Genomic DNA, 21,324 nt, shown 5'->3' on the forward strand with positions numbered 1-21,324 from the left:
CGGTCTCTGATTGGCAAGTTAAAGATTTGAAGCATTGTCTCAACAATTTCCCCGAGGATGGATGTATTTGAGATGGAGCCCTGCCGTTGGTTGCAGTCCCCAGTATCAGACTAACCACGTGACTCCTCGCTTAGCAACTGGTGCACGTTGCTGGAGAGAGACAGGTCGATGAAGCAATACAACATTGACCGTGCAATGAGAATGGGTCAGTAAACTTGAGATTTTGTCAAAAATACGGTGACTGACTCCATTACAGGATCTGGATTGAGCCTATATCGTGGTTGTCATCGAACTCAAAGCCAAGTCAATGATCGGCTGAATCCACGGATCAACATTGCGGGGGAAAGCCGTCGGTGATGATTCAGTCCCGCCTCAGCCTCGGCGTAGGCAACCAGAATACCAGATATCTTTCGGCAGAGTCAACTTTCAACTTATTACTCTCATGTAGACAGCAGCACGATACGCACAGGACTGGTGGCCAACAATGGAGCAAGCTATGATTCCAAACACCCCCGGTAGTCGTCACTTGAGATGTGAAATCTGTTCCTTCACGTTCCACCGCAGTGACCACCTCAAACGCCATCTACTTATCCGTAAGTGTGCATCTAAAATGCACCAAGGCTTGACTAATCAGCTTAGATAAACCACCTAAACAATACCGATGCCAGTTCTGCAGCTCCACGTATAGTCGCGGGTAAGGCAGGGCTCATACGTGGCGCGATCGCTGTACAACTAACACGTTGTACAACAGGGATGTTCTCCGTCGACACTGGACTACGTGTGCTAAACGGCTGCAATCAGGGCAGGAGATTCCCAAGGCGGATTCGGGAGGTAAACATAGGCATGCCTGCGATGCTTGTGCCCGTCTGAAAAAGGCGTGTAATGGGCTGCAGCCGTGTGCTGAGTGCGAGTCCCGCGGGAAACTGTGTTCTTACGAACGTTTGACTGGGCAGCAAACAGCCCGCGACAAACGAGGGGAGTCGACGTCTGTTTATGCGGGACAGCAGGACTGGGAGACGAAAGGGTTCGGGTATCAGACTCTACTTCCGCCGAAGCCGACGTACCTGAATTACAGAACCAGTGCAGGAGTATTACCTGGGCTATCGATCGGTGGTCCATAGCGACCAATTTGAAAGTTATGACATTAACAACAGTGCGAGTACGCTAAAGGAAAGCAGGCTAAAACGAAGGAAGCATGGAAACTAAACCTTGACCCAATAGTCACGCAAGCCGTCGTTCTCGATTTGCCTCCATTCTCCAATATTTCGGTCTTCTTCCGCCTTGTCCATCTCATTTGGCTTGTTCCCAAGTCCCAGATTGTACGGTCGGTAGCTCGGCTCGGCTCGCAATCGTCGAATGACGCTGCCGTGAATTTTGGCATCTTTGGGCAGCGGCCTTCGTGAACCTCTTGCCTGCCATCGAGTCATCTTGACCGAACCATCCGGCGTTATCTTTGGTCTTTTAAAGGGAATCCACTCCAGGAATCTCCAGAAGAAAGCCTCAGTTGGTCTCCCACTATCATAGTCCAAGGAATCGTGGATCTTAGCGCGCTCAGCCCGGCGTACGATGTCTTGACCCTTTTCACTTGTTGCAGGATCTTGGCAGCCGAGTGCCTCAAGCTTGTCACTTTCGAATGTAAGCCCCGCCTTGATGGCTTCCTGAACCATCCATGTCAGAGGGATCTGGCTGGTGGGCCAGGACTTGCTCGGCCAGCCTCCTCCAACGTCGCCATGGTTTCCGGCAAAGTACACCTCCTCAAAGTCGGCCTCGAGTATCGAGGATTCACCGTCGTTGTCCGAGTCGTAAATGTTTTCGGGCCCATTCTTCCAGTCTTTGACGCTCTGCTTCACGTCCGGTGATCCCGTGCCCAGCTTGCTCTCGAACAGTACGGGCTGAAATTTGATCCTCCGCTCATCAATACTGACGGCGTGTCTCATAATCTTCGGGCTTGGCCGTGTGCTACTCTCCTTGTTAAACTCGGCCACGCTGTTGACCGTATCGAACAAGCCCAGGAAGTGGACTTGGCCAACGGGTCGACACATCGTCTCCCGACTCACACTGAGGCATTTCATTGCACCCAGACGCTCCTCTGGCTCCTCACCCTCTGAGAATTTCCACTGCGTGAACGCCTCCCAGACGAAGGGGATCAGCTCCTCGTTGTCCGCAGAGAGAAGGCCTACATAATCAAGCATCTCGTTCAGGAAGCGAGCTGTGTAGGCGCCTCGAGAGAAACCAAAGAGGTAGATCTTGGCACCTGGTACCCATCGGCGCGCAAGGAAGCGGTAGCCCCGGATGACGTGCTGATCGAACGACGTCGCAAGCGCAAGGTCAAAGGCCTTTGGAGTCCAGGACTTGCTGCTGGGGCGCAGGACGGCGTGAGCGACCGAGCCGGGCGTTATGTCTGATCCAATGCCAGCTGCGCCGGATTAGTTGCCGTCATTGATGGTCGGGGATATACGTACGTTGGTAGTAGCAGACTATGCTCGTTAGCACAACATCAATAGTTGGGTGAAGGGCAGTACATACATCGATTGTGCTTGGTTCGATCTAGCATCCGAAAGATCTTGAGGATGTTACTCTCGCCGCCGTCTGCACGAAAAGTATTTCCCGTGCCATCGAAACACAGGACCAGCTCTCTCGGGGGGTCGTCACACCCGCATTCGGAGTCCTTGTCCGTCATGTCGGTCGCTCTTTATCAAACAATGCAAAGGCTAGAGATTGTAATTGGTATTCCCAGGGACAAGCAGGATCTACGAATATATAAGAATCGACTCAATTGGAGCAATGGCCCCGTGAGCGACGACGCTCAGTTTATAGGTGAAAGGCCTCATTGCCCAGGATCAGCCTTGTGCATGGCCACCAGGCGGCCACGGCGTACTATTTAGTAGGTTTGCGCCAGGGTTGGCGTACGTCAGATATGATTTGGTGGTCGAGTGGAGGCCGAATGGAGCCCAAATGTCAATCTTACTTTTCCTTCAAAAGGTGTTTGTCGATCTTTCGTGTTGATCTCGGTAGCGGCGGTGGTGCAGTTCGCGAGAGTGGAAACTCGTAACATCTGTCCAATCATCCAATGATGAAGTAGTGATATAATATGGACAATGGCAGAAAACCTGATCTATTAGCTACATGTTACTAAGAAGAAGGTAGCGACCTGAGAATGAGGAGCTGAACAGTTGTTCTTTTCAGGATTCAGCACGACCCACAAGGTTCGACGCGCTGCGAACTGCAGATGCGTGGCGCGGATCGTCTCTCGGCGCAACAAATCACACCGCCGAATGGCCCCAGGCCCCCAGCAGATGAAGCCTTCCTATGTATTGCAACGGAGGCTGGGGACTCCAGCTGAACAGGGTGAGATTACCAATTGGTAGTGCATAGTAGATCCATCATATGTACAGAGTGGAAAGCCTCGCATCCAGCTTTATACTCAGCTGCTTACGGAGTACAAACAAGGTGGTCATGGCTTACAGGTTTCAGTAAGCATTCAATGCCTCCAGTCATCTGTAAGACTGCAACAAGGCAAGTCAAGGACAAACACCCTCACACACCAAAAACGGAAACTTCATCATCTCCCGCCTGCCGTCCTCCCAATCCTCCACGTCCTTTTCTAGCGTCCACCCAACTGACACTTTCACCTCGGCGAATCCCACCTCCCGCATCAGATCCTCCATCCACCCGCGCGGAATCCCATGCCTCTCCACCCCCGCAAGCTTGTCCTTGGGATGGAACAACCGCGCCTGCGGCCCAAAGTCCTCGAAATCAGTTAGGAACACCCGCCCCCCGGACTTGAGACAGCCGCGGAGCGTGCTCAGGAACTGGCGTAGATCGGGGACATGATGCATGACGAGATGGGAGAGGATGAGGTCGTATTTCCGCCTGGCCCCCGTGCCGGGGCCTGTAGACTCGGTTGCGGACGCCGGGGGCAGGACTGGGTCTTCTGGGTTGGTGAGTAAGTGGCAGAGCGGCGTGATGTTCTTGGGGGCGGTTGGGTCGCAGAGCTTCGCGTTCACGACTTCGATCATGCCCTCTGCGGGGTCGAGGGCGACGACGTGCTTGATGTGCGGCGCGACGCGGAGGGTGAGTAGGCCGGTTCCGCAGCCGACTTCGAGGACGTCGAGGGTTTGATTGCCGCCATTTGATAGAGTGGTGATGAGGGGGTGGAGGGTTTCGTAGGCTAGGCGGGTGGCTTCTTGTACGGAGGGGTTATCGTCCCATTTTGCGGCTTCAGCGTTGAAGCGGACGTTTGATTTTGGTGGGGGGAACATTGTTATCCTCAGAGATGAGCTGGTTCGGATTTCTGATGATGATGATTGTTTGTTTGGGTCTTGTTGATCTGGAGAACCGTCCAGGTAGTAGATGGTGATACCCCAATGCGGGGTCAGGCAGTGGATCTTTACCGTAGTCTTCCCCTCTGGTTCATCTCATCAACCAAGTATAATTCTTGGAGAGTTTCTATCTTTATTTATCATTATTAGAGAGGTATCTCCATGCCTCTCACATGGATAAACGCCGGTATCCCAACTTGAGATCGAGACAAGATGGGCATGCCTCAACCGGTAGATCTACGGTATGTATGCTCACAGACAACCCTTGCAGGAGATGATTCCACATTCTATCCCTGAAAATGTTCTACATCCCAAGTGACGATCAAGAAGACTTTCGCAAGAGACGGTGCTATAGTCTATTGCTTGCCGTTGATCCTCAGATACTATTGTTTTGCCTTGTATTCCACCGGCAGAAACCACTCAACTCGCAATAAGATGGCCTCATTCTCTTCTGTTACTCTATCTCTCTCCATCCTACTAGCAGGCTACCTCGGCGCCATCTGCGTAATACCTCCAACCACAACCCAACGATCCCCCTATAAAACAGACCGCATCCGCATCATCACAGGCAACTTTGCCCTCAGCGCAAGCCGCGCCCTGATCATCATCGGCGCTTACCACGCGCTCGTTGCCCTCTTCTACTCACCAAATACCAATAATAGCATCCTATCCGCCATCTGTCCTCACCCCGAGAATCTCAACCCAGAGACCCTCACCTGGACTCCAACGGTGCTTCTCTCCCTCCTAGCCATCGCATCCGGCGCCGCCGCCCGTCTCTCGGCGTTTGTGAGCCTAGGTCGAAATTTCACGTTCTATCTCTCGGTACCGGATCGATTGGTTACGGACGGTGTATATGCGTATGCCCAGCATCCGAGTTATCCGGCGTTAGTCGTGGTGTGTCTGGGGTGTGCTGGGCTGTCTTTGCGGTGGGATGGGGCGGTAGGAGCGTGCTTGTTGCGTAAGGATGTGATTGAGAGGCTTGATGGATGGGGAATGATCGTGATAGGAGCGTTGTGGATGGTAGGTGTGATGATAGTACGGGTGAGGGTAAGGGATGAGGAGAGGATGCTGCGGGAGAAATTTGGGAAGGAGTGGGAGAGGTGGAATGCCAGGACGGCGAGGTACATTCCGGGTATTCTGTAGAGAAAAATCATTCGGATACTCTTTGTGCCATTGCCATGAGTATCCATCTGTTGTGACTGTCGATATCGGAGGAGCTGAAGCTAGGATGGACAAAACAATGACATCATTGAATTGGCGAGGACTGGAGTATACCTCTACCACACGTTTGAGTATGGCATTGACAAAAAGAATCGTGTTGATACTCGAGATTGATAAGACATTGAACGAGCTCAGCCTGCCATCCTTCTTTTTCTGCTGTTGAAAATAGACATGTTGTGTTAGAGAGGGACTTCTACAGCGTAGCTATCGGAGTTGGTCCGGTGGAGACTGTCTCGTGCCTTCAGGCGATCACTTCCCTCAACTCTGCCACATCATCCCGCTCCTTCATCCATCCTCTGCTCTCCTCTGCTTTGGGCCACATTTTTGGATAAAGCTTAGTCAATTGAATTGAGCCGACAATGGGTATCTTCAGTCGCTTCCTCAAGCTAACCACCATCGGAGGCGCCGCCACGGTCGGCGGGTTCTTCTGGTACACGCGCGACGACGTCTTCGTGCCGCTGTCTTTGACCGATCGCATCTTCCACTCTGCCCGCTTCAACGCCCTCAATCCCCTGCGCAACCCGACCACCCACGATCTCTGCATCCGCAGAGTCCCCCTATCAGACATTGACCCCACCCTCCTCGAAAAGAAGGGAAAACTAGTCGAGGCATTCTGCGCCGGAGTCTGGAGCGGCTGGGGTATGCACACTGCACCTTAGCTAAACATTCACCCATACAAGCGCTCAGCTAACAATCACGATAACAACTAGGCTATGCATTCCAACGCGCCTACCTCGCCCGTAAATACCAAGGCCCCGAGACCGCCAACCAGCTCTGGTCCCGCTCCGAGCTGCGCTCCTCCACCTACGAACCCGGCACCCTGATCACGGACCACTTCGAGGTCGTCGAGAAGACACCCAACCGGATCGTCGTGCGGTGCGGGGCGTCCCCGCGCGTACAGGAGGTCCGGCCCTCTGACGGGCTGTTTGAGATGTCTGTGGATGTGAAGCCCGACGAGGGCGTGGCGGAGTTTGGGCTCAAGAGCTGTTTCTTCCAGGGGCTGGGGAAGGCCGAGGGGCAGCCGATGCCGGCGCATATTGTTTGGTTGCATCAGCAGTATACGAAGTTGTGGATGGAGACGGCGATTCGGAATGTTTTGCGGTGATTTTTGGTTTTGTTTGTATATATCGACCCATTGAACGATCTAATCCATCTTGTTTATGCATGAACTCGAGGAAATCGATGTTTCAGAGATAACCTGTCGGTTTTGGATCTCATCAGACCGGATATCAGGTCTTTAGGCATGCTTTCTTTTCTTTTCCGGATTTGCTTAATCACCGACTAGTGTCACTCCTGATGGATGGACAAATGGGACATGGCCTGGTCCGATATTGATAGGACATGCCAGAAAGGAGACCGTCGTGCCATGACCCTTCCCAGATTTTGAGCATGTTGAAGAGAAATATCTATGCTTAGGTCAACTAGTTTAGCAGACGGGTCTAGGAAGGAGAAAGCACGTGTCTGAGACGGCAGAATGATGATAATGTTAGAGCAACTCACCCGATGGATGTCTTGAATTGTATCTCATTTTTGGTCTACTATGTGTATGGTAGGAATAAGGGAGCAATTAAGGCCTAGTGCCTGCAGAGAGCCACAAGGTAATCAGAGGTAGGATCTGAACGAAGAGAACGCAAGCGCAACGAACACAGCTCTTTCTAATGTACAACAGGGGTATTGTAGGAAGGTTTCGAAACTCCCATGTGAACGTATATTTCAAGAAGGAAAACAGCACCAGCCACCATCTGCCACCGTCTATGCCAGAGCAGCAATGAACATGACACCGATCAGACCAGAAAGACCAACCGACATTCTGTTTGCGCCGTTGCTGAGGCCAGGAGTGAAGACAACTTCAGACGGCGCGGTCAGTGTCGCCGATCCTTTTGCCGTGCCGGAAGCCCTCTCACCAGCTGTCGGCGACCAGGTAGCAATGGCAGTGACGGATGCGGCTATAGAACTTCCAGTGGGGCTGGGAACACGACGCGACGAAGCGAATGAACTGGCGATAGAAGAGCCACCTAAAGCAGCAGCGCTGGATGAGGCTGGCACAGGGATTGTGGAAGGCACAGCAGATGCAGAGGCAATAGAACCATGCTCTTCAGAGTGGCTTGGCGCAGTGTCGGAGTCATCGAAGGATCCCGTGCTGACAGCTTGGGAGACAGGTTTCGGAGGTGCTGTAGGGATTTCAGAAAGAGCGCCTGCGGTCAGCCGGGATGCGACAGCCTCGGACTTGGTAACAGTAGAGATAGCAGCGGCAGAATTTGCGATGGCGTCGGCGCCGGGATGCTCACTTGCGGCGGCAACAGGAGTGGCAGCGATTGAAGTTGCAACAACCTCGCCGCCAGAATCCTCGTTAGAGGAAGCGTCCTTCTTGCCACCCGCGGCAGCTGCAGATGAACTTTCTGCGACAGGGCAGATAGTGGTAGTTGATGTGACATAGACGGTGCTAGTTGATTCCAGCTCAGCATCACTACCCTCAGCGGCTGAGGCAGTGGGAGCAGCGGTGGCAGGTGTAACAGCGGGAACAGTCGTGGATTCAGCAGACGACTGTGTGGCGTGATTAGCAGCGGTTCCTTCCACAACTGTGTTGGTCTGAGCTGCCGGGGGAGCAGCAGTTGTCTCAGCAGGAACGGGGACAGTAGGGGTCGCGGTATTGGAGATCTGGACCGAGACGAGAGTGCCTTCGACCTGGGAGGTCGTGGCTTGCGAGACAGCAGCGGTCGACGCAGCGCTGACGCCGTACTGGTAGACCTTGATGGAGTTGATCTCCCAGTAAGCCTCCTTGAAAGCCGCGGGGTTCTGAGCGACGTAGTTGACACAGCTCTGCATGGGGCTGCTGGGATCGCTCATGGGGCAGGTAGATTCGGCAAAAACATTACCGGCCCAGTCACCGCAAAACGTTGTGTCAATGATGAACTTTTGTGCCTTGAAGCGCTCACCAAAGTCGCAGGAGCCCTGCAAGTGCGCCATAGGAGTTCCGAACGAGGAGGTATCCGGGCTGCCGCTGGAGAGAGAAGCCGGAATCTGGCTGCGAGGGAAGAACCAGATCTTGATAAAGGCGTCAGTCCACTCCATGGCATACACACCACCACCGGCCTTATTGAAAGGATCGCCAGAGCTGCCATTGGTTCCCTTGACTACACATCCGACTGTGCCGGAAGCCTCACCACACTCAGAGGAAGAGAGGGTGCCAGTCATGTCGTTGCTGCCCGAGACATCGCAAGAGCCGCTGGTGTGAAGGACGATTTCGTTTGCCTTCTGCAGGTTGACACCCTCAATGATATCAATCTCACCGTCGTTGGGCCAGTCCTTACCGACGGACCAGAAGGCGGGCCATGTGCCGCAGATACTGCCAGGCATGTGCTCGATGTCGATGACGTACAGTCCCTCCGTGTAGTAATTTTTCGTTTCGATCCGTACCGACTCACGGCCGGGGCCGTTGGGGTTCAGAGTGCTCTCGTAGTCGACACCCATATAGAAGCTACCGCTCTGAGTGACCTTGACCAACCCAGATTGTTCGGCGAAGCTTTGATTGACATATGTGACATAGCCGTTAGTAGGGTCCGCTCCGTTGAAGAAATTCCAGTCATTGATGAAGCTTTCCCCCTGCCAGGACTCTGCAAGCTGATACGTCTGCGATTGACGAGCCTCCAGGGCTGTTGCTGAGACCAAGGACGAAGCAATGAGCGATCCTACGCTCAATAAGAGCGACGAGGGAGCCATGTGCGCTATTGAATGATAAACAAGGCTTTTAAGGAACGATGGTCGCTTGAAGTTCGAGATGTCGAGACGAGCGGTGGAGAAGATCTAGGAACGCAGCCGAAAAAGATTCCAGCTGATCGCTATTTAGGTGAAGAATAGAAGACACTGTTGATTGCAAAGAATGGATTTGACACCGTCCAGGGTGTAGTCTAGCAATAGCTGGTAAGAAAGGAAGGTGGGCAGAATCGATCTGCGATGATGAATTGAAGAATGAGAGAATGTAAAGGCCTGAGATCGGCCAGCTTAAAAGAAGAAATAACGAAAGGGAATGTTTCAAGATGAAGAAAAGATTGAGTATGTGAGACCCATGGCAACAAAGGTAACGGGAGATGCCAATAATATAGCAACGAGGGCAAGAATGCTCGACCCATTTAGCCGCGCCTGGTCTGTGCTTGTCATTGCCTGCAAAAATAATGCCAATATTATTATTGTCACCATGGTCAATGAGCTGGCGCCCCATTATTGCCATACTCTAATAATCCCAAGGTGCCATCGACATGTCAATAGCGGCTTGGGATTGGAGGATCCCTCATGCTAGTCTGTTGTCGAGACCAGGCCCAGAAGGCCGAGACGAACCGTCATGAAATCACTCACTTGAGGAGAGGGGCATAAGGTACACCATAAAGGGTGACGAATGCTGGCTGCTCAGTATGGCATTCGTCGAGACTCGAGCTCTTTCATTTTTCCCAATCTTCTGGAGTATGCAGAAGTGGGCGGCGATGAGGCACGGCATTGGTGTGGTGGATATGTGGTCAGCAATTCTGAAACAGGTGCAGCCTCCAATAAGCATGGAGAAGTAGGTAGTTGAGACAGGGGAGGACCTTTTTTTGTCCACGCGAAAAGGACGGCTGTTTCGCAGTGTTGTGGTGAAACAATGGAGACGAATAACAGCGGCTCGCAATTGTCAATCACCATTGTCCTTTTCCTCCATAACATTTAGAGTGCTTTCGACTTTTGTCATCGGTAGTACAGATAGAAGCAATAATATGACCACAATCTACATTCTGGACAACTCAGCATGACTCGTGAGTCCTGGTAGGAGGGCGAGATGCTCACTGTCGGGCAGACAACTTTGCAACTTTGCCGATATTGCCATGAATCGACAATTAAGACACCGGGCGAGTGGCAATTGAGAATGCTTCTCGCCGGGAGTCAGGGAACGGACATTACAACCAATCAATGACTTGTTCGACACGCTGAGTCTAGACCCTTTAGTGGAGCGACCGACCGTGACGCCGTCGGTCTTGGGTGGATATAACGCGAAGCGGCCATCTCACCTGGGAGACGGACGACATGTGAAAGAGGCCGGCAATTGGCATTTTTGCTCGACGGGATGGCGGCAGTGAAAAGTGATGGATCTCGAGAGTCAAATTCCTGTGGATGGATCAAGGAAAGCCTATCCAATGAGGTGTTCGTGATTCGCGCAATGTAAGACGAGCGACGATCTCATCAAACTGAGGAATTTGGGCGAAGATAGTAAACATCACGTGATACCGCTCGACTCAAAGCGACAATCAGCCACAGTAACTATACAGCCACAAGTGACAACAGTTGACTCGAAGAACTATCCAGAGAAAATTCCTGTCCTGAGAGGAAGCAGTATCCTAAGAGTATACTACCCAATCGAGTATCATGTTCAATCAATAGTCTTCCTTGAAATAATTCTACAATGCAGTGGATCTCCTTAGTCATATGTTGACGCCTCCCACCGGATATATATCCATTCTGATACTCATGCACATTAAACTTATTGACAAAACAGCCATGTGGATAACGTTAATCTTAAGTTCGTAAATCTTTGTAAAACCCAGCTCTCTATTACCGTAGCAGAACTTGGCCACATATCCTGTGCCATACCACCATGTTCTTGGACCTTCGTGGATTGTTATGCCAGATTCTGGCAGCCATCTAGATGCTTTTTGCAGCACCCTGACTAGATATTGGGCTGGAAAGGCAATTCCATCATGCAAGCCTTATGAACACATAGCTACATGAATGGCCTCTTCCACATCCTTACGACGGAAACCCGGCGTCCGGCCAAGGCAGATGCCCGTCTTTAACAACTCTAATGTTCGTCAGTAGTATGAAAACACTAAGGGGAGGAACAGATGCTGACCTTGAATTAAACGTGCCGCGTTCACTACGTTTCGCTTATTACTGGAGTTGTTCGTATCGCCCACGACAAATGCAACTTCTTTTTCCAGGAGAAATCCCTCTAGATCCTGTATATCAAACCACTCACCATCAAGCTCATGCTGGACCTCCTGCGGTAGCTCTGACGTGGGATCTTGGATGTTCTCCCATCGCGGCAGAGTTTCGTTGGAGCTTGCCTTTGTCTTGCGAGGATAGTGGGTACCAGCGCCACCGATTTTGAAGTATGGTATCTCTTTCCACTCATCCAGGCGCTTCCGACTGGCTTTTGCATGCAAGCAGGCTTCAAAGTAAGAGGTTACACGTTTCCTATCCATCAAGCGAAGGAGAAATCGAAATGGTCTCTGTAAAATGTCCATGCCAACAGCGGTATCGCTGAGAGCTGAGTAGCCTTCATAGAGACACGCAAAATGAAGCCGTTCAATAAAGGCGCTCAGATCCAGGGAAGGTGCCTCGTAGGGATACTTATCGTCTGCTGTTCCCCTGAAGCCGGTAGCTTGTAGCGTCCCCGAATCTTCGCTTTCAGTAGATTCTCTACAAGGAGGCGACGTTGCGAGAGAGGTTTGCCTGCGCTGAACCTCCATTTCCTCTGAAGACGAGTGGCTTTCTTCGCTGGGGGATGACACGGTTGTAGCGATATTTTGATCTCCTGTCATGTTGGCTCCTTTTGCCAAAGATAGACAAAGCTGTACAGTGTCCCGTAAACGGAGGGTCAAGCGAGGATCGGAGGCGAGGACCTCGGATTGGATCAGCTCATCGCTAAATGACAAAAAAGCTGCGCTGATCTGCTCCACTGCACTCTCAAGCTTAAGAACGCGGCTTTGGAGGGAAGAAACGCTGGCTTCCTTGCGGGAACGATAGGCCCGTTGTGCTAGTCGAATTTGCATTCGACGTCGCTGCCCGGTCAGCTTGATAAGCAGAATGCTAACTAGAGCAAGCTAATACGAGTGTTGACGCACTTCATGAGGATCTTCTCCTTCGCCAGCTGACTTGCGAGGTCGCCCTCGTTTTCTTGAGAGCGAGCCATCCGTGGGATCGATATCTGTTCTGGTTCGTTTCGAGGACTTATGTTTGGACGCTTCGGGCTGCTGATCCCCACCAGGCGGATCTTCCAGATAAAAGCCGCCGTAGAGTTGCGTTCGAGGGTGAGGTGTCGCTGTTTCTGGACTAATAGAGCGTTCTGGGAGTAAGTATGAGGATGCAGACAGAAGCGAAGTGATTTTGTTGGCACCCAGGAGATCCGGTACAACTGATCGACTGCGGCTGGACAGCACCAGATTCTGATGAACCTCCTCCCAGGTCAGTAAGGGAAACCCTTGCTCAGACATTGTAGATTTGTTGAGATCGTCTTCTCTGGTCGGCATATGAGCTCCAGAGCTACGGAATGAGCTCAGTAGAACTGTGGTGAAAGTCAGTCATGCAATGCAGGTATCTGCTGGAAGGTGATCAATATGTTTTATCCTTTCAGTGCCATGATAAAGTTCGACAACACCATCAGCTGGATGCTCCCCCATCAGGAAGTGGCTTGATTGGTTTGTCGTCGTATGGGCCTCGGCCCGATCACTAATCACAAAGAGACCCTCTACCGAAGTGCAACGGCAGGCTTTCCCCTTTACGAGTGATGATCTCCTGTCAACATGTCATTCATCAATAATAGACTTTAATTTAAACCAATTGAATTGATGTTGTTGATTGATGAACAGCGAAAGTCACAGCTTTCCACAGTGATGTCTGGAATCTCCTCGGATGAATAGTCGAATGTAGCATCGATCTAGATCCATGCGCCCCAGACCGAGTCACATGGAGCATTTCTTGCCATCAGGTCATATGGAAGGAAGCCCAGCAAACCCTGTGGTGATATGATTCTCCCGGAAGGTTGTTGACTGGTTCAAGCATCCAGTGATCTCCAGTCTCTGCGAGAGAAGAAGAGCATGAGCAAGGTGGGGTACCACGACGCCAAGAGCCTAAGACGGCAAACTGGTCATCATCGCAAGCATGTAGACGTTTATGGACACTTCGCATCTCAAGGCTAAACACGAACTACTCTAGTTATCATCAATATGGTCGTTGTAGCTGTCGCCGGTGGCACTGGGGGAGTTGGTAAAACGATTGTCGAGACCTTGGTGGGGAATTCCGAGCACCAAGCCATTGTGTTGACTCGCAGCGTAAGCCCCCGCGGCAACTTATTATTGATGGGTTGTTGACCATAGTCTCATCATTTGATCCAGGAACCCACAGCAGATCCTGCTTTGGAAAGAACTCGACAAGTGCAGGTAGACTACGATGATATTCCCTCTCTTGTCCAAGTTCTGAAGCAGCATGCTATCCACACCATCATATCCGCAATTGGGATCTTCGATGCCACGACCAGTCAATCTCAGTTAAATCTCATCCAGGCTGCGGAGAAATCCAACGTCACGAAGAGATTCATTCCTAGCGAATACTCTTTTATTCAGACCAAAGAGTATTTCACCTCTTACTGATGTACTGTTGCCTGTTGTCGTTTTCTAATTCGACGTACCAGACTGCTCCCCATTGACCCCAGCATCCAACATTGGCTCGATGCCGCTGAGCTCCTCCGGAAAAGTCACCTTCAGTATACGCGGGTCATACCCGGCTTTTTCATGGACTACTGGGGCATGCCTGTGGTACGCACGAATCTCACACCCTGCACCTTTGGCATCAACATTCAGCGCTGCCAGGCTGCCATCCCGGGCGACGGAAACGACGTGATCTGCATGACCTATACATACGATATGGCAGCATTCCTGATCAGGTTATTGGATGTTGCGGACTGGCCTGAATTCAGCATTATTGTCGGCGACGAGGTCACGTACAATCAGCTTCTGGCGATGGCCGAGGAGATTCGAGGTCAGTGATTTCATCGATTGTTTCCTTTTGCTAAAACTAAACCAATGCAGGTGTGAAGTTCCAGGTCACTTATGATAGTAAAGGAAGTATCAAGGACGGGCAGGTCACTATTCCTCCCATGCCCGAAGGGAATCTGTCCTCCTCAGAGGAGCTGAAAGAGATGACTGCCTTGGTCAGCCGACTGACGATAGCCGGTGTTTTCAAGCTACCAGATGAAAATCGACTGAACGATAAATTCCCTGACATACAACCAGTAAAGATGAAGCAATTCCTACAATGTGTCTGGAAAGACTACAAAGGAACCAAATAGCATTCGAATAACGTTACAGATTTGATATACAAGTGTCATCGATTGCATTCATCGCATCATTTCGTGACAGCGCTCATCTCCGGCACTGCATTAGGACAAGCGCTTTGTACTGGAGACACCAGAGTCTCCGTATCGCACAACATCAGGCAGATCCTCTTCGCCAGGGCCCTCATTGTACTTGTTCGCAGTCTGGGGCTTTGCGTGACGCAGCCGGTCACCGCGTAGAATGTTGCTCTTGTCAATGGCCTCTCTCTCGTCGTCGGCTGGCGGGGAACACTTGGTCAGTCGCTCAGAACCATCATGGTTCCTGAAATAGAGTACGTACCAAGCTGCTGGTCCGAGTTCGAGTAGGGAGGCTGCATGGGATCCTCGTAGTCGGCCTCGTCGGCCTGAACGGGGACCTGGCTGCGGAGCTCAGGGCGTGTCTCGCCGACGTAGGAGTTGTCAATAACGTCGGCTGAGACGGGCGAGGGGTCGTTCTCGGCCTCGTATCTGTCCTCAGCTTCTCTTTCGGCACGGTTGGACATCTTGACTATAGTTTTGGTCGAGTGTTGGTGGTTGAGACGTTGCAGTAGGACAAGATTGCAGGTGCGGTGGCAGTGGATAAGTTACTGGTGATGCACCGATGACAATGCTCGGGATACCGTGGGTATATATGTGTTTCCAGAGTTCCGCAAGTCCCAGCATCGCCATGCTGACATCAAGGTGTTGTCAACGTGTTGTCATCATGGATGTTGAGTTTTCGATTGAGTTCTGAGGCGTCAGTTTCCACCTACGACCGACTACCTCCAATGTTTCATATTCGAAGCTTGGTCTAGTGGGGATCTTACAGACAAACTGCCGGTACGTCGATCACCTGGACCACTTATCAATCAGTATATGTTCAATATCAACAACTGACTTTCGACATCGATGTAGCTATACACAGAATCAAACAACGTAACAAGCCTACCATATCTTACGATGCATATTCATCTGAGATCATCGTCTATCCGATCGGTCAACGATTGATCATTCCCAATTCCCATACTCTGCTCATAACGGACACAACCAGACAAGCAACACCCATCACCAGGTCGAGGTGGCGATATGACGCATCTCTACATCAACCCGGACTCATCCGCCGGCCAGACCTAACCAACACATAATAATCTTCAATAACCACTTCTCCGGGTGGTGGGGCATCCACCAGGAGCGAAACCTGTTTAGTGCTTGAACCTGCCAGGTGTAAGATAGCGTTTCGATGCCGCAGTTGATACATCTATATCAAACTCGTCGGATCATCTCCATCTCCACCAAACCAACCAATCAGAGACAACATCAGCAATGTCATACTCAAGGGAAAACAACGAAGTCTCCGCTTCTGGAGAGGACAGGGTGAATGCTATGCGTGGCTACAAGGCGTGAGTATACTCTCCCTTCGTCTCCAATGGATATAATACGGATATGGATAATCTGATGCTGGTCAAGTACACTCAAAAATCCCCGCGTCTCAGACGAAGCAAAGCAGCACGCCAAAGACGTGCTAGATAATGAGCTCCATGGGGACCAGCCGCGGCATGATCTGTATGCTATCCGGGGGCAGAATAAAGAGCCGAACCGAGTGGCGGGTGGGCTGAAGGCGTGAGTTTACTTGCACTTGCACTATGCTCTGAAGGGGAGGTGGCTGACGTGATGTGTGGGTTTAGTGCGCAGAGGAATCCGCGGGTGAAGGAGAGAGGAAAGGAGAGCGCTTCGGAGAAATTGGATGCGTTGGGACGGGCGAGGGATGAGCAGGCGCAGCAGGATCAATCGCAGGAGCAGCCGGAGGAGTAGATTGGATTTTTACTAGATTGTGATGTATAGACTTGAATAGAGTTGCGTTGTTCCTTGGGTTAAATCTTGCCAAAGACTCCATAACGAGCAGCGATGCTAATTCTAATCTATCTGTCTATCTATCTATCTATCTATTCAGAAGATGGATTGGGATTGATCACATCGTCAGGCCATTTACGGAACATATCCGCTAGATGGTCAATTGGTGCAGCCAGCAGCCCGACCACCGTCTCGAAAGGAGGTTTGTTCGGGGTGTTGGGATGCGACCGGGTGGGAACAAACATCTTCGTTCGGCCAAACGACTTGGACAGGCTCTCACTCTCCTTGGGGGTGATTGCGTCCTCCAGCTTGACAAAGTCAATGGTTTCCTCTTCCTTGATGTGCTTCTCGAGGTCTACCATCATAGACTTGAGGATCGGCATGAAGGATGCATCGGAGGGGTGCATGTCCTGGAACTTTTGAAGCTTTTCTTTAATCTGTACAGGAATCAGTGGTGAAGATAGAAGATCGACTAGCAGATTGTGCCCGTACAGTCTGATGTTCTTCACGGTCCTTATCGGCCGTTGCAGTGCCGTTTGGGAGATATTTCTCGAGTGCAGGATAGACGACCAGCTCTTCGCCTATCGCATGGCGGGCGAGTTCCCAGGTGAACTTGTTCTGGAAGCGGATTTGCTCATCAGTATTTCCGGAGCTCACGATGATGTTGTAGTATTCTTCGAGCTCTCGGTGGTCCTTTTTGATCGCATCCATAAGGCGGGCCATGTTGATTGTTTAGAATTAACGATTGCTTCCAGTACAGCGATGTGCATGTTGACATTTCTATTCAGGAATAGAACTGCATTAAAAGACAGTCGACAAAAATGCCTCTGTCGCGACCATGGGTTATAGAACAATGTAAACATCACGACACCAGCAACTGAGCATCAACGCGAGAAAATTCATTGTCTGGTACTCCGTAGTCATAAAGTTGTTGACAGTATCCTCTTGATCCTGGTTCCCATCGCAGACAGTGTTTGCTTGGCCCCTGGTCGAAAGCACGGGGCCGATCCTGGAATGTCGGTCATTGGGTAGTAAGCTGTGAGGATATCACAGCGAGTCAGGGGCTGCGCATACGATTGGAGGCATGAAATGCTCGGATCGACGGAAGAGTGGCGCTTTTGGGCGTTTTGTCATACTTACACCGACAGGGAAAATGCAGCGAATTGGACCCTGAGTTGTGATGCGTAGTTGTAATCCCAGAACAACAACAATAACTGCCAGAGTCACGGAGAGACTGAGGGCTGACAGGCTGGGCACAGGTACGCGGACACCCCACCATCCACCCATGGAAGGATTGACAACAATCCGGATCGGGTTATGGGGAACAATCTTGGCCAACCGGGGCTTTATCCGACGCGCCCCAAGAGTCTAGAATGGATCGATGACCGCTTGATGGGAGTCTTTCTCCGCTCATTCCTTTCAGGCTAGACCACCTAAGGCTAATAAAATCCCTCGAAAAGTCAGTCAAAGTTACATCTTGGCCTTGTTGCGCCCTGGAACGGAGTAACGACGATTTCTGCCTGACGTAATTCGGATGTATAACCCGCCTGTCATTCGGCGTTCCTTGAGTGCGATGTGTTGGCGGCAAGAACTGGTGCCTGACAGAACACACAAGCGATCTGACCATTGCTGTGGGTAGTAATGCATACAATATTCGTGTTGCTTTCCTATTGTTCGTGCGTTGGCATTCCGAACATGGTGGGGTGTCCAAATTGTCCGTACAGCCTCGTTGGTATGGAGGTCTACGGACACCTAGGCAGGCACTCACTATATTTGGCTTTATTTCCCCCGCGCCCTCTTGGGCTGGAAACATTTCCAGATGATACTTCCTGTTCTTGACACTGGTGTTTTGATCTGAACTGAGTTTCAAAGTCGTCCAAGTCGTGGTCTTGTGCCTTGGGTTGAGCCCTCGCGTGACGGATCACATTCGCGTCGCCCATTTGTCACATTCGGCGCATTTGCAGCTGCTGCCTGTGGATTGATTAGAAAAAGAGCCGATCTAAACATCTGAGCGCCGCTGATCATTCGCCATGGCGACTACATATGCATATGAAAGGTGAGTCGAGAATCCGCGAACCCCATTCTCCTATTTCCCAGATCTCAACTAAATGTTATATCCTGTTGCCCAGATTCCCTTTTCACGAACCAGGATCAGGACCAGACTCCCATTTCACAACGCCTGAGAGCTCTGTGATCCGAAACTCTACAGCATACGAATCACACCACAACGACGGTCTACAAAGGTCCAGCATGGGCAAATGCCTCTTACAATGGTTCTGGTCGACACTGATGATCGACGGCCCCAGCACTCAGGATAGCCAGGCTAAGTCCTCGGATCTTCGACATGGCAAGAATCATGCCCAAAAACGAAAGGGCAGCACATTTACTACACAAGAAACCTCTACAGCTGAGCAATCTCGTGATGATACGGACGAGGAGAATCCTGCATGTAAAGCCTGTCGAACATGGGGAGTAGCTTGTGACAGGCAGCAGCCGCGATGCTCGCACTGTCTTGATCAACAGATTCTATGCTTCTATGTGGCACCGTTACGAAAGACGATGAAGAAATCGAGCCGGTCTCGAGTATCGCAACAAGGAACAGGAGCAGCAACACCAATGCATTTGCAGCAGCAAAGTTGCTGCTGAATGGATGATACAACCAGTCCAACGAGTACATTGACGATTAGATAGAGAATTACTCTCGTTTTTGTCACTGGCAATGCGTAGCGTGCCACGACGATCATTTTGAATGCCACAGTTTAGATAACGTTATCGCAAGGGAGTATCTCCTCCGCACAAGCGGGGAAATACACCTGGACCCTGGTACATGCATGCAGCGGCGATTGGACTTATCTCCAGATATCCACGATTCCTTTTCAGAGAAGGGCGCAATCGGTGTTCCTGAGCAAAATGGTGATCGGCAAGATGACAGTTTCCGTTTATATGCGAGCCCGTTCTCATCTCCACTTCCTCGGAGCAGCATGCCCCGACACGATTTGCCACGGGCCCACGACACCCCTCAGACCATCAACTACATGAAGAAGTCCTTTGTCGCAGTCCGCCTCACATCATCTGCATCAATTCGGATTACTACCGAAGAGGAAAGGTCACTACATGTTGCTGTCGGAGCACTGTGAGCCGTCTCCGCTCTACAGGCTCGGACGCGGGGTGTCAAAAATGTACCTACATTGGAAATGATATCAAACTTCACTCTCAGACTCTGCAAGTGAGTTGTAGCATGCTGTGATTTATTCTGTGTAGCCTCCAGACGCACACCAGGGTAACGCCGCGATCCGACCACAAATACAAGGTAAGCTCTACCATTTCCTATACCTCTGCAGAAAACTAACCGGGCATAGATGGAAGTCGAATACACTCGCCTCGCAGAGACAATACGCCAGAAAGCCAATGCTCACAGCAAGAAGCGCTTCCTAGTCGCCATCGCCGGCATCCCGGGATCCGGCAAGACAACCACCGCAGCCGCGGTCGCGAGGCTCCTAAACACATCGTCGCCAAAACGCACCACTCTGCTCTCCATGGACGGTTTCCATCTGTCGCGGGCGACGCTGGACCGTTTACCCAATCGAGAAGAAGCGTATATCCGCCGCGGCGCACCTTGGACCTTTGACGCCGCCCGCTTCGTCCAGTTCATCCGTCGGCTACGGAATTGGGCTGATTCAACGCCCTGTGCCTCTGCGGAGACGATCTACGCACCCTCTTTTGATCACGAGGCTAAAGACCCGGTCGAAAATGGCATTGCCATCACCGATGACGCGGAGATCGTGATCATCGAGGGGAATTATTTGCTGCTCGACGAGCCGGAATGGCGGGAAGTGGCTGCGCTGGTCGACTACCGGGTGTTTGTTGAGAGTGACCTGCAGGTAGCGCGAGAACGGGTCGCGCGGCGGCATGTCCTGGCGGGGATTGAGAAGACATTGGCAGATGCGTTTCGGAGAGTGGACAGCAACGATTATTTGAATGCGGTTACCATTCGGGAGAAGCTGATTGCTCCTGATCTGGTTGTTCACAGTGTGACTGAGCCAACTTGTTGATACTCATACAATGCAGATTTGATATAATACAAGAACCCAGATTGGATGTAATACGTCTGAAAGCTCATTATGGTATACATCCGGTCTACTCCTTGATCTTTTGCTTATGAAACACATCTATAGCCATCAGCTATTGTCCAAATACCGCAAAGAACAGGACAACTTACTGGGAATCTCAGGCATCCAGCTCGCCCTCGAACTACAGAAAAACTCCCCCTTGGGCGGCAACGCCTCCGGATCATCTAGAGTCCCAACGCAGATATACCGCGCCTGGTCCTTGACCGCATCCTATCCTTGTTAGCGTTATCCACCGGCTTCAATACTGTCAACTCACCCCGTATTCAAGAATGAAACTCCCACAATTATCGCAAAATTCCCGGTGCAGTAATGATCCGGACCCGTTATCGCCAACATGTTCCTTGGGTTTCCCAGCGGTCAGTCTAAATGCATCCTTAGGGATCTTGGCGGTTAAGCCGTAGTTCGTTCCGAATGCTTTCTGTTGCAATCAGTTTAGCTTGCGCATTGTAAGGTGGAAATGAAAGTGAACTGACTTTACAGTTCGAACAGTGGCAGAGGGAGGTTCGTGCATCGTCTGGGGAGTCAAGCGATATTTCGTACTTGATGTTGCGGCAATAGCAGGATCCGGTGTATTGGGGCATGGTTCGGGATGTTGTAGTTGAGATGGCTCGGTGGGTTGTGCGAGTATATCCGGGTTTGGGAATCTGGGAGAGATGGCGAGTTATAAGGGAGAGGCGGTTCATATGGTTGTTCTTGTTTTAAGAGT

General features: G+C 51.2%; 12 protein-coding genes across 12 annotated transcripts; 5 read left to right on the top strand and 7 right to left on the bottom strand.

Annotated features, from left to right (window-relative positions):
* Positions 1-1,202: 1,202 nt before the first annotated feature.
* Positions 1,203-2,680, bottom strand: ALT_3657 (T6SS phospholipase effector Tle1-like catalytic domain-containing protein; the record flags this gene model as incomplete). The annotated part of the gene is made up of 3 exons (XM_033556415.2): positions 1,203-2,416; positions 2,463-2,477; positions 2,527-2,680. 3 exons carry the CDS (start codon positions 2,678-2,680, stop codon positions 1,203-1,205), a joined length of 1,383 nt encoding a protein of 460 aa, XP_033412306.1.
* An 841-nt stretch (positions 2,681-3,521) lies between these two features.
* On the bottom strand, positions 3,522-4,262 carry ALT_3658 (class I SAM-dependent methyltransferase; the record flags this gene model as incomplete). The annotated part of the gene is made up of 1 exon (XM_033556414.2): positions 3,522-4,262. One exon carries the CDS (start codon positions 4,260-4,262, stop codon positions 3,522-3,524), a length of 741 nt encoding a protein of 246 aa, XP_033412305.2.
* A 495-nt stretch (positions 4,263-4,757) lies between these two features.
* ALT_3659 (methyltransferase family protein) lies at positions 4,758-5,465 on the top strand (the record flags this gene model as incomplete). The annotated part of the gene is made up of 1 exon (XM_033556413.2): positions 4,758-5,465. One exon carries the CDS (start codon positions 4,758-4,760, stop codon positions 5,463-5,465), a length of 708 nt encoding a protein of 235 aa, XP_033412304.2.
* Positions 5,466-5,902: 437 nt separating this feature from the next.
* ALT_3660 (uncharacterized protein) lies at positions 5,903-6,648 on the top strand (the record flags this gene model as incomplete). Its single annotated transcript, XM_033556412.2, has 2 exons — positions 5,903-6,182; positions 6,254-6,648. The coding sequence occupies 2 exons, from the start codon at positions 5,903-5,905 to the stop codon at positions 6,646-6,648; spliced, it is 675 nt and encodes a 224-aa protein (XP_033412303.2).
* Positions 6,649-7,295: 647 nt separating this feature from the next.
* Positions 7,296-9,263, bottom strand: eng2 (putative GPI anchored endo-1,3(4)-beta-glucanase; the record flags this gene model as incomplete). Its single annotated transcript, XM_033556411.2, has 1 exon — positions 7,296-9,263. The coding sequence occupies one exon, from the start codon at positions 9,261-9,263 to the stop codon at positions 7,296-7,298; it is 1,968 nt and encodes a 655-aa protein (XP_033412302.2).
* A 2,012-nt stretch (positions 9,264-11,275) lies between these two features.
* On the bottom strand, positions 11,276-12,781 carry ALT_3662 (bZIP transcription factor; the record flags this gene model as incomplete). The annotated part of the gene is made up of 3 exons (XM_033556410.2): positions 11,276-11,367; positions 11,419-12,349; positions 12,413-12,781. The coding sequence occupies 3 exons, from the start codon at positions 12,779-12,781 to the stop codon at positions 11,276-11,278; spliced, it is 1,392 nt and encodes a 463-aa protein (XP_033412301.2).
* A 732-nt stretch (positions 12,782-13,513) lies between these two features.
* On the top strand, positions 13,514-14,634 carry ALT_3663 (uncharacterized protein; the record flags this gene model as incomplete). Its single annotated transcript, XM_033556409.2, has 4 exons — positions 13,514-13,618; positions 13,682-13,917; positions 13,978-14,324; positions 14,375-14,634. The coding sequence occupies 4 exons, from the start codon at positions 13,514-13,516 to the stop codon at positions 14,632-14,634; spliced, it is 948 nt and encodes a 315-aa protein (XP_033412300.2).
* A 90-nt stretch (positions 14,635-14,724) lies between these two features.
* ALT_3664 (uncharacterized protein) lies at positions 14,725-15,161 on the bottom strand (the record flags this gene model as incomplete). Its single annotated transcript, XM_033556408.2, has 2 exons — positions 14,725-14,897; positions 14,960-15,161. The coding sequence occupies 2 exons, from the start codon at positions 15,159-15,161 to the stop codon at positions 14,725-14,727; spliced, it is 375 nt and encodes a 124-aa protein (XP_033412299.2).
* Positions 15,162-15,960: 799 nt separating this feature from the next.
* ALT_3665 (Con-6 family protein) lies at positions 15,961-16,449 on the top strand (the record flags this gene model as incomplete). Its single annotated transcript, XM_033556407.1, has 3 exons — positions 15,961-16,037; positions 16,105-16,257; positions 16,323-16,449. 3 exons carry the CDS (start codon positions 15,961-15,963, stop codon positions 16,447-16,449), a joined length of 357 nt encoding a protein of 118 aa, XP_033412298.1.
* Positions 16,450-16,580: 131 nt separating this feature from the next.
* ALT_3666 (hemerythrin domain-containing protein) lies at positions 16,581-17,211 on the bottom strand (the record flags this gene model as incomplete). The annotated part of the gene is made up of 2 exons (XM_033556406.2): positions 16,581-16,925; positions 16,981-17,211. 2 exons carry the CDS (start codon positions 17,209-17,211, stop codon positions 16,581-16,583), a joined length of 576 nt encoding a protein of 191 aa, XP_033412297.2.
* Positions 17,212-18,518: 1,307 nt separating this feature from the next.
* ALT_3667 (phosphoribulokinase/uridine kinase family protein) lies at positions 18,519-20,540 on the top strand (the record flags this gene model as incomplete). The annotated part of the gene is made up of 6 exons (XM_033556405.2): positions 18,519-18,544; positions 18,618-18,937; positions 19,012-19,123; positions 19,247-19,621; positions 19,750-19,798; positions 19,848-20,540. 6 exons carry the CDS (start codon positions 18,519-18,521, stop codon positions 20,538-20,540), a joined length of 1,575 nt encoding a protein of 524 aa, XP_033412296.2.
* An 85-nt stretch (positions 20,541-20,625) lies between these two features.
* On the bottom strand, positions 20,626-21,301 carry ALT_3668 (GFA family protein; the record flags this gene model as incomplete). The annotated part of the gene is made up of 4 exons (XM_033556404.2): positions 20,626-20,657; positions 20,708-20,828; positions 20,875-21,036; positions 21,092-21,301. The coding sequence occupies 4 exons, from the start codon at positions 21,299-21,301 to the stop codon at positions 20,626-20,628; spliced, it is 525 nt and encodes a 174-aa protein (XP_033412295.1).
* Positions 21,302-21,324: the final 23 nt, after the last annotated feature.

This window comes from Aspergillus lentulus (assembly GCF_001445615.1).
Source record: "Aspergillus lentulus DNA, contig: Alt08, strain: IFM 54703, whole genome shotgun sequence".
NCBI lineage: Eukaryota > Fungi > Ascomycota > Eurotiomycetes > Eurotiales > Aspergillaceae > Aspergillus > Aspergillus lentulus.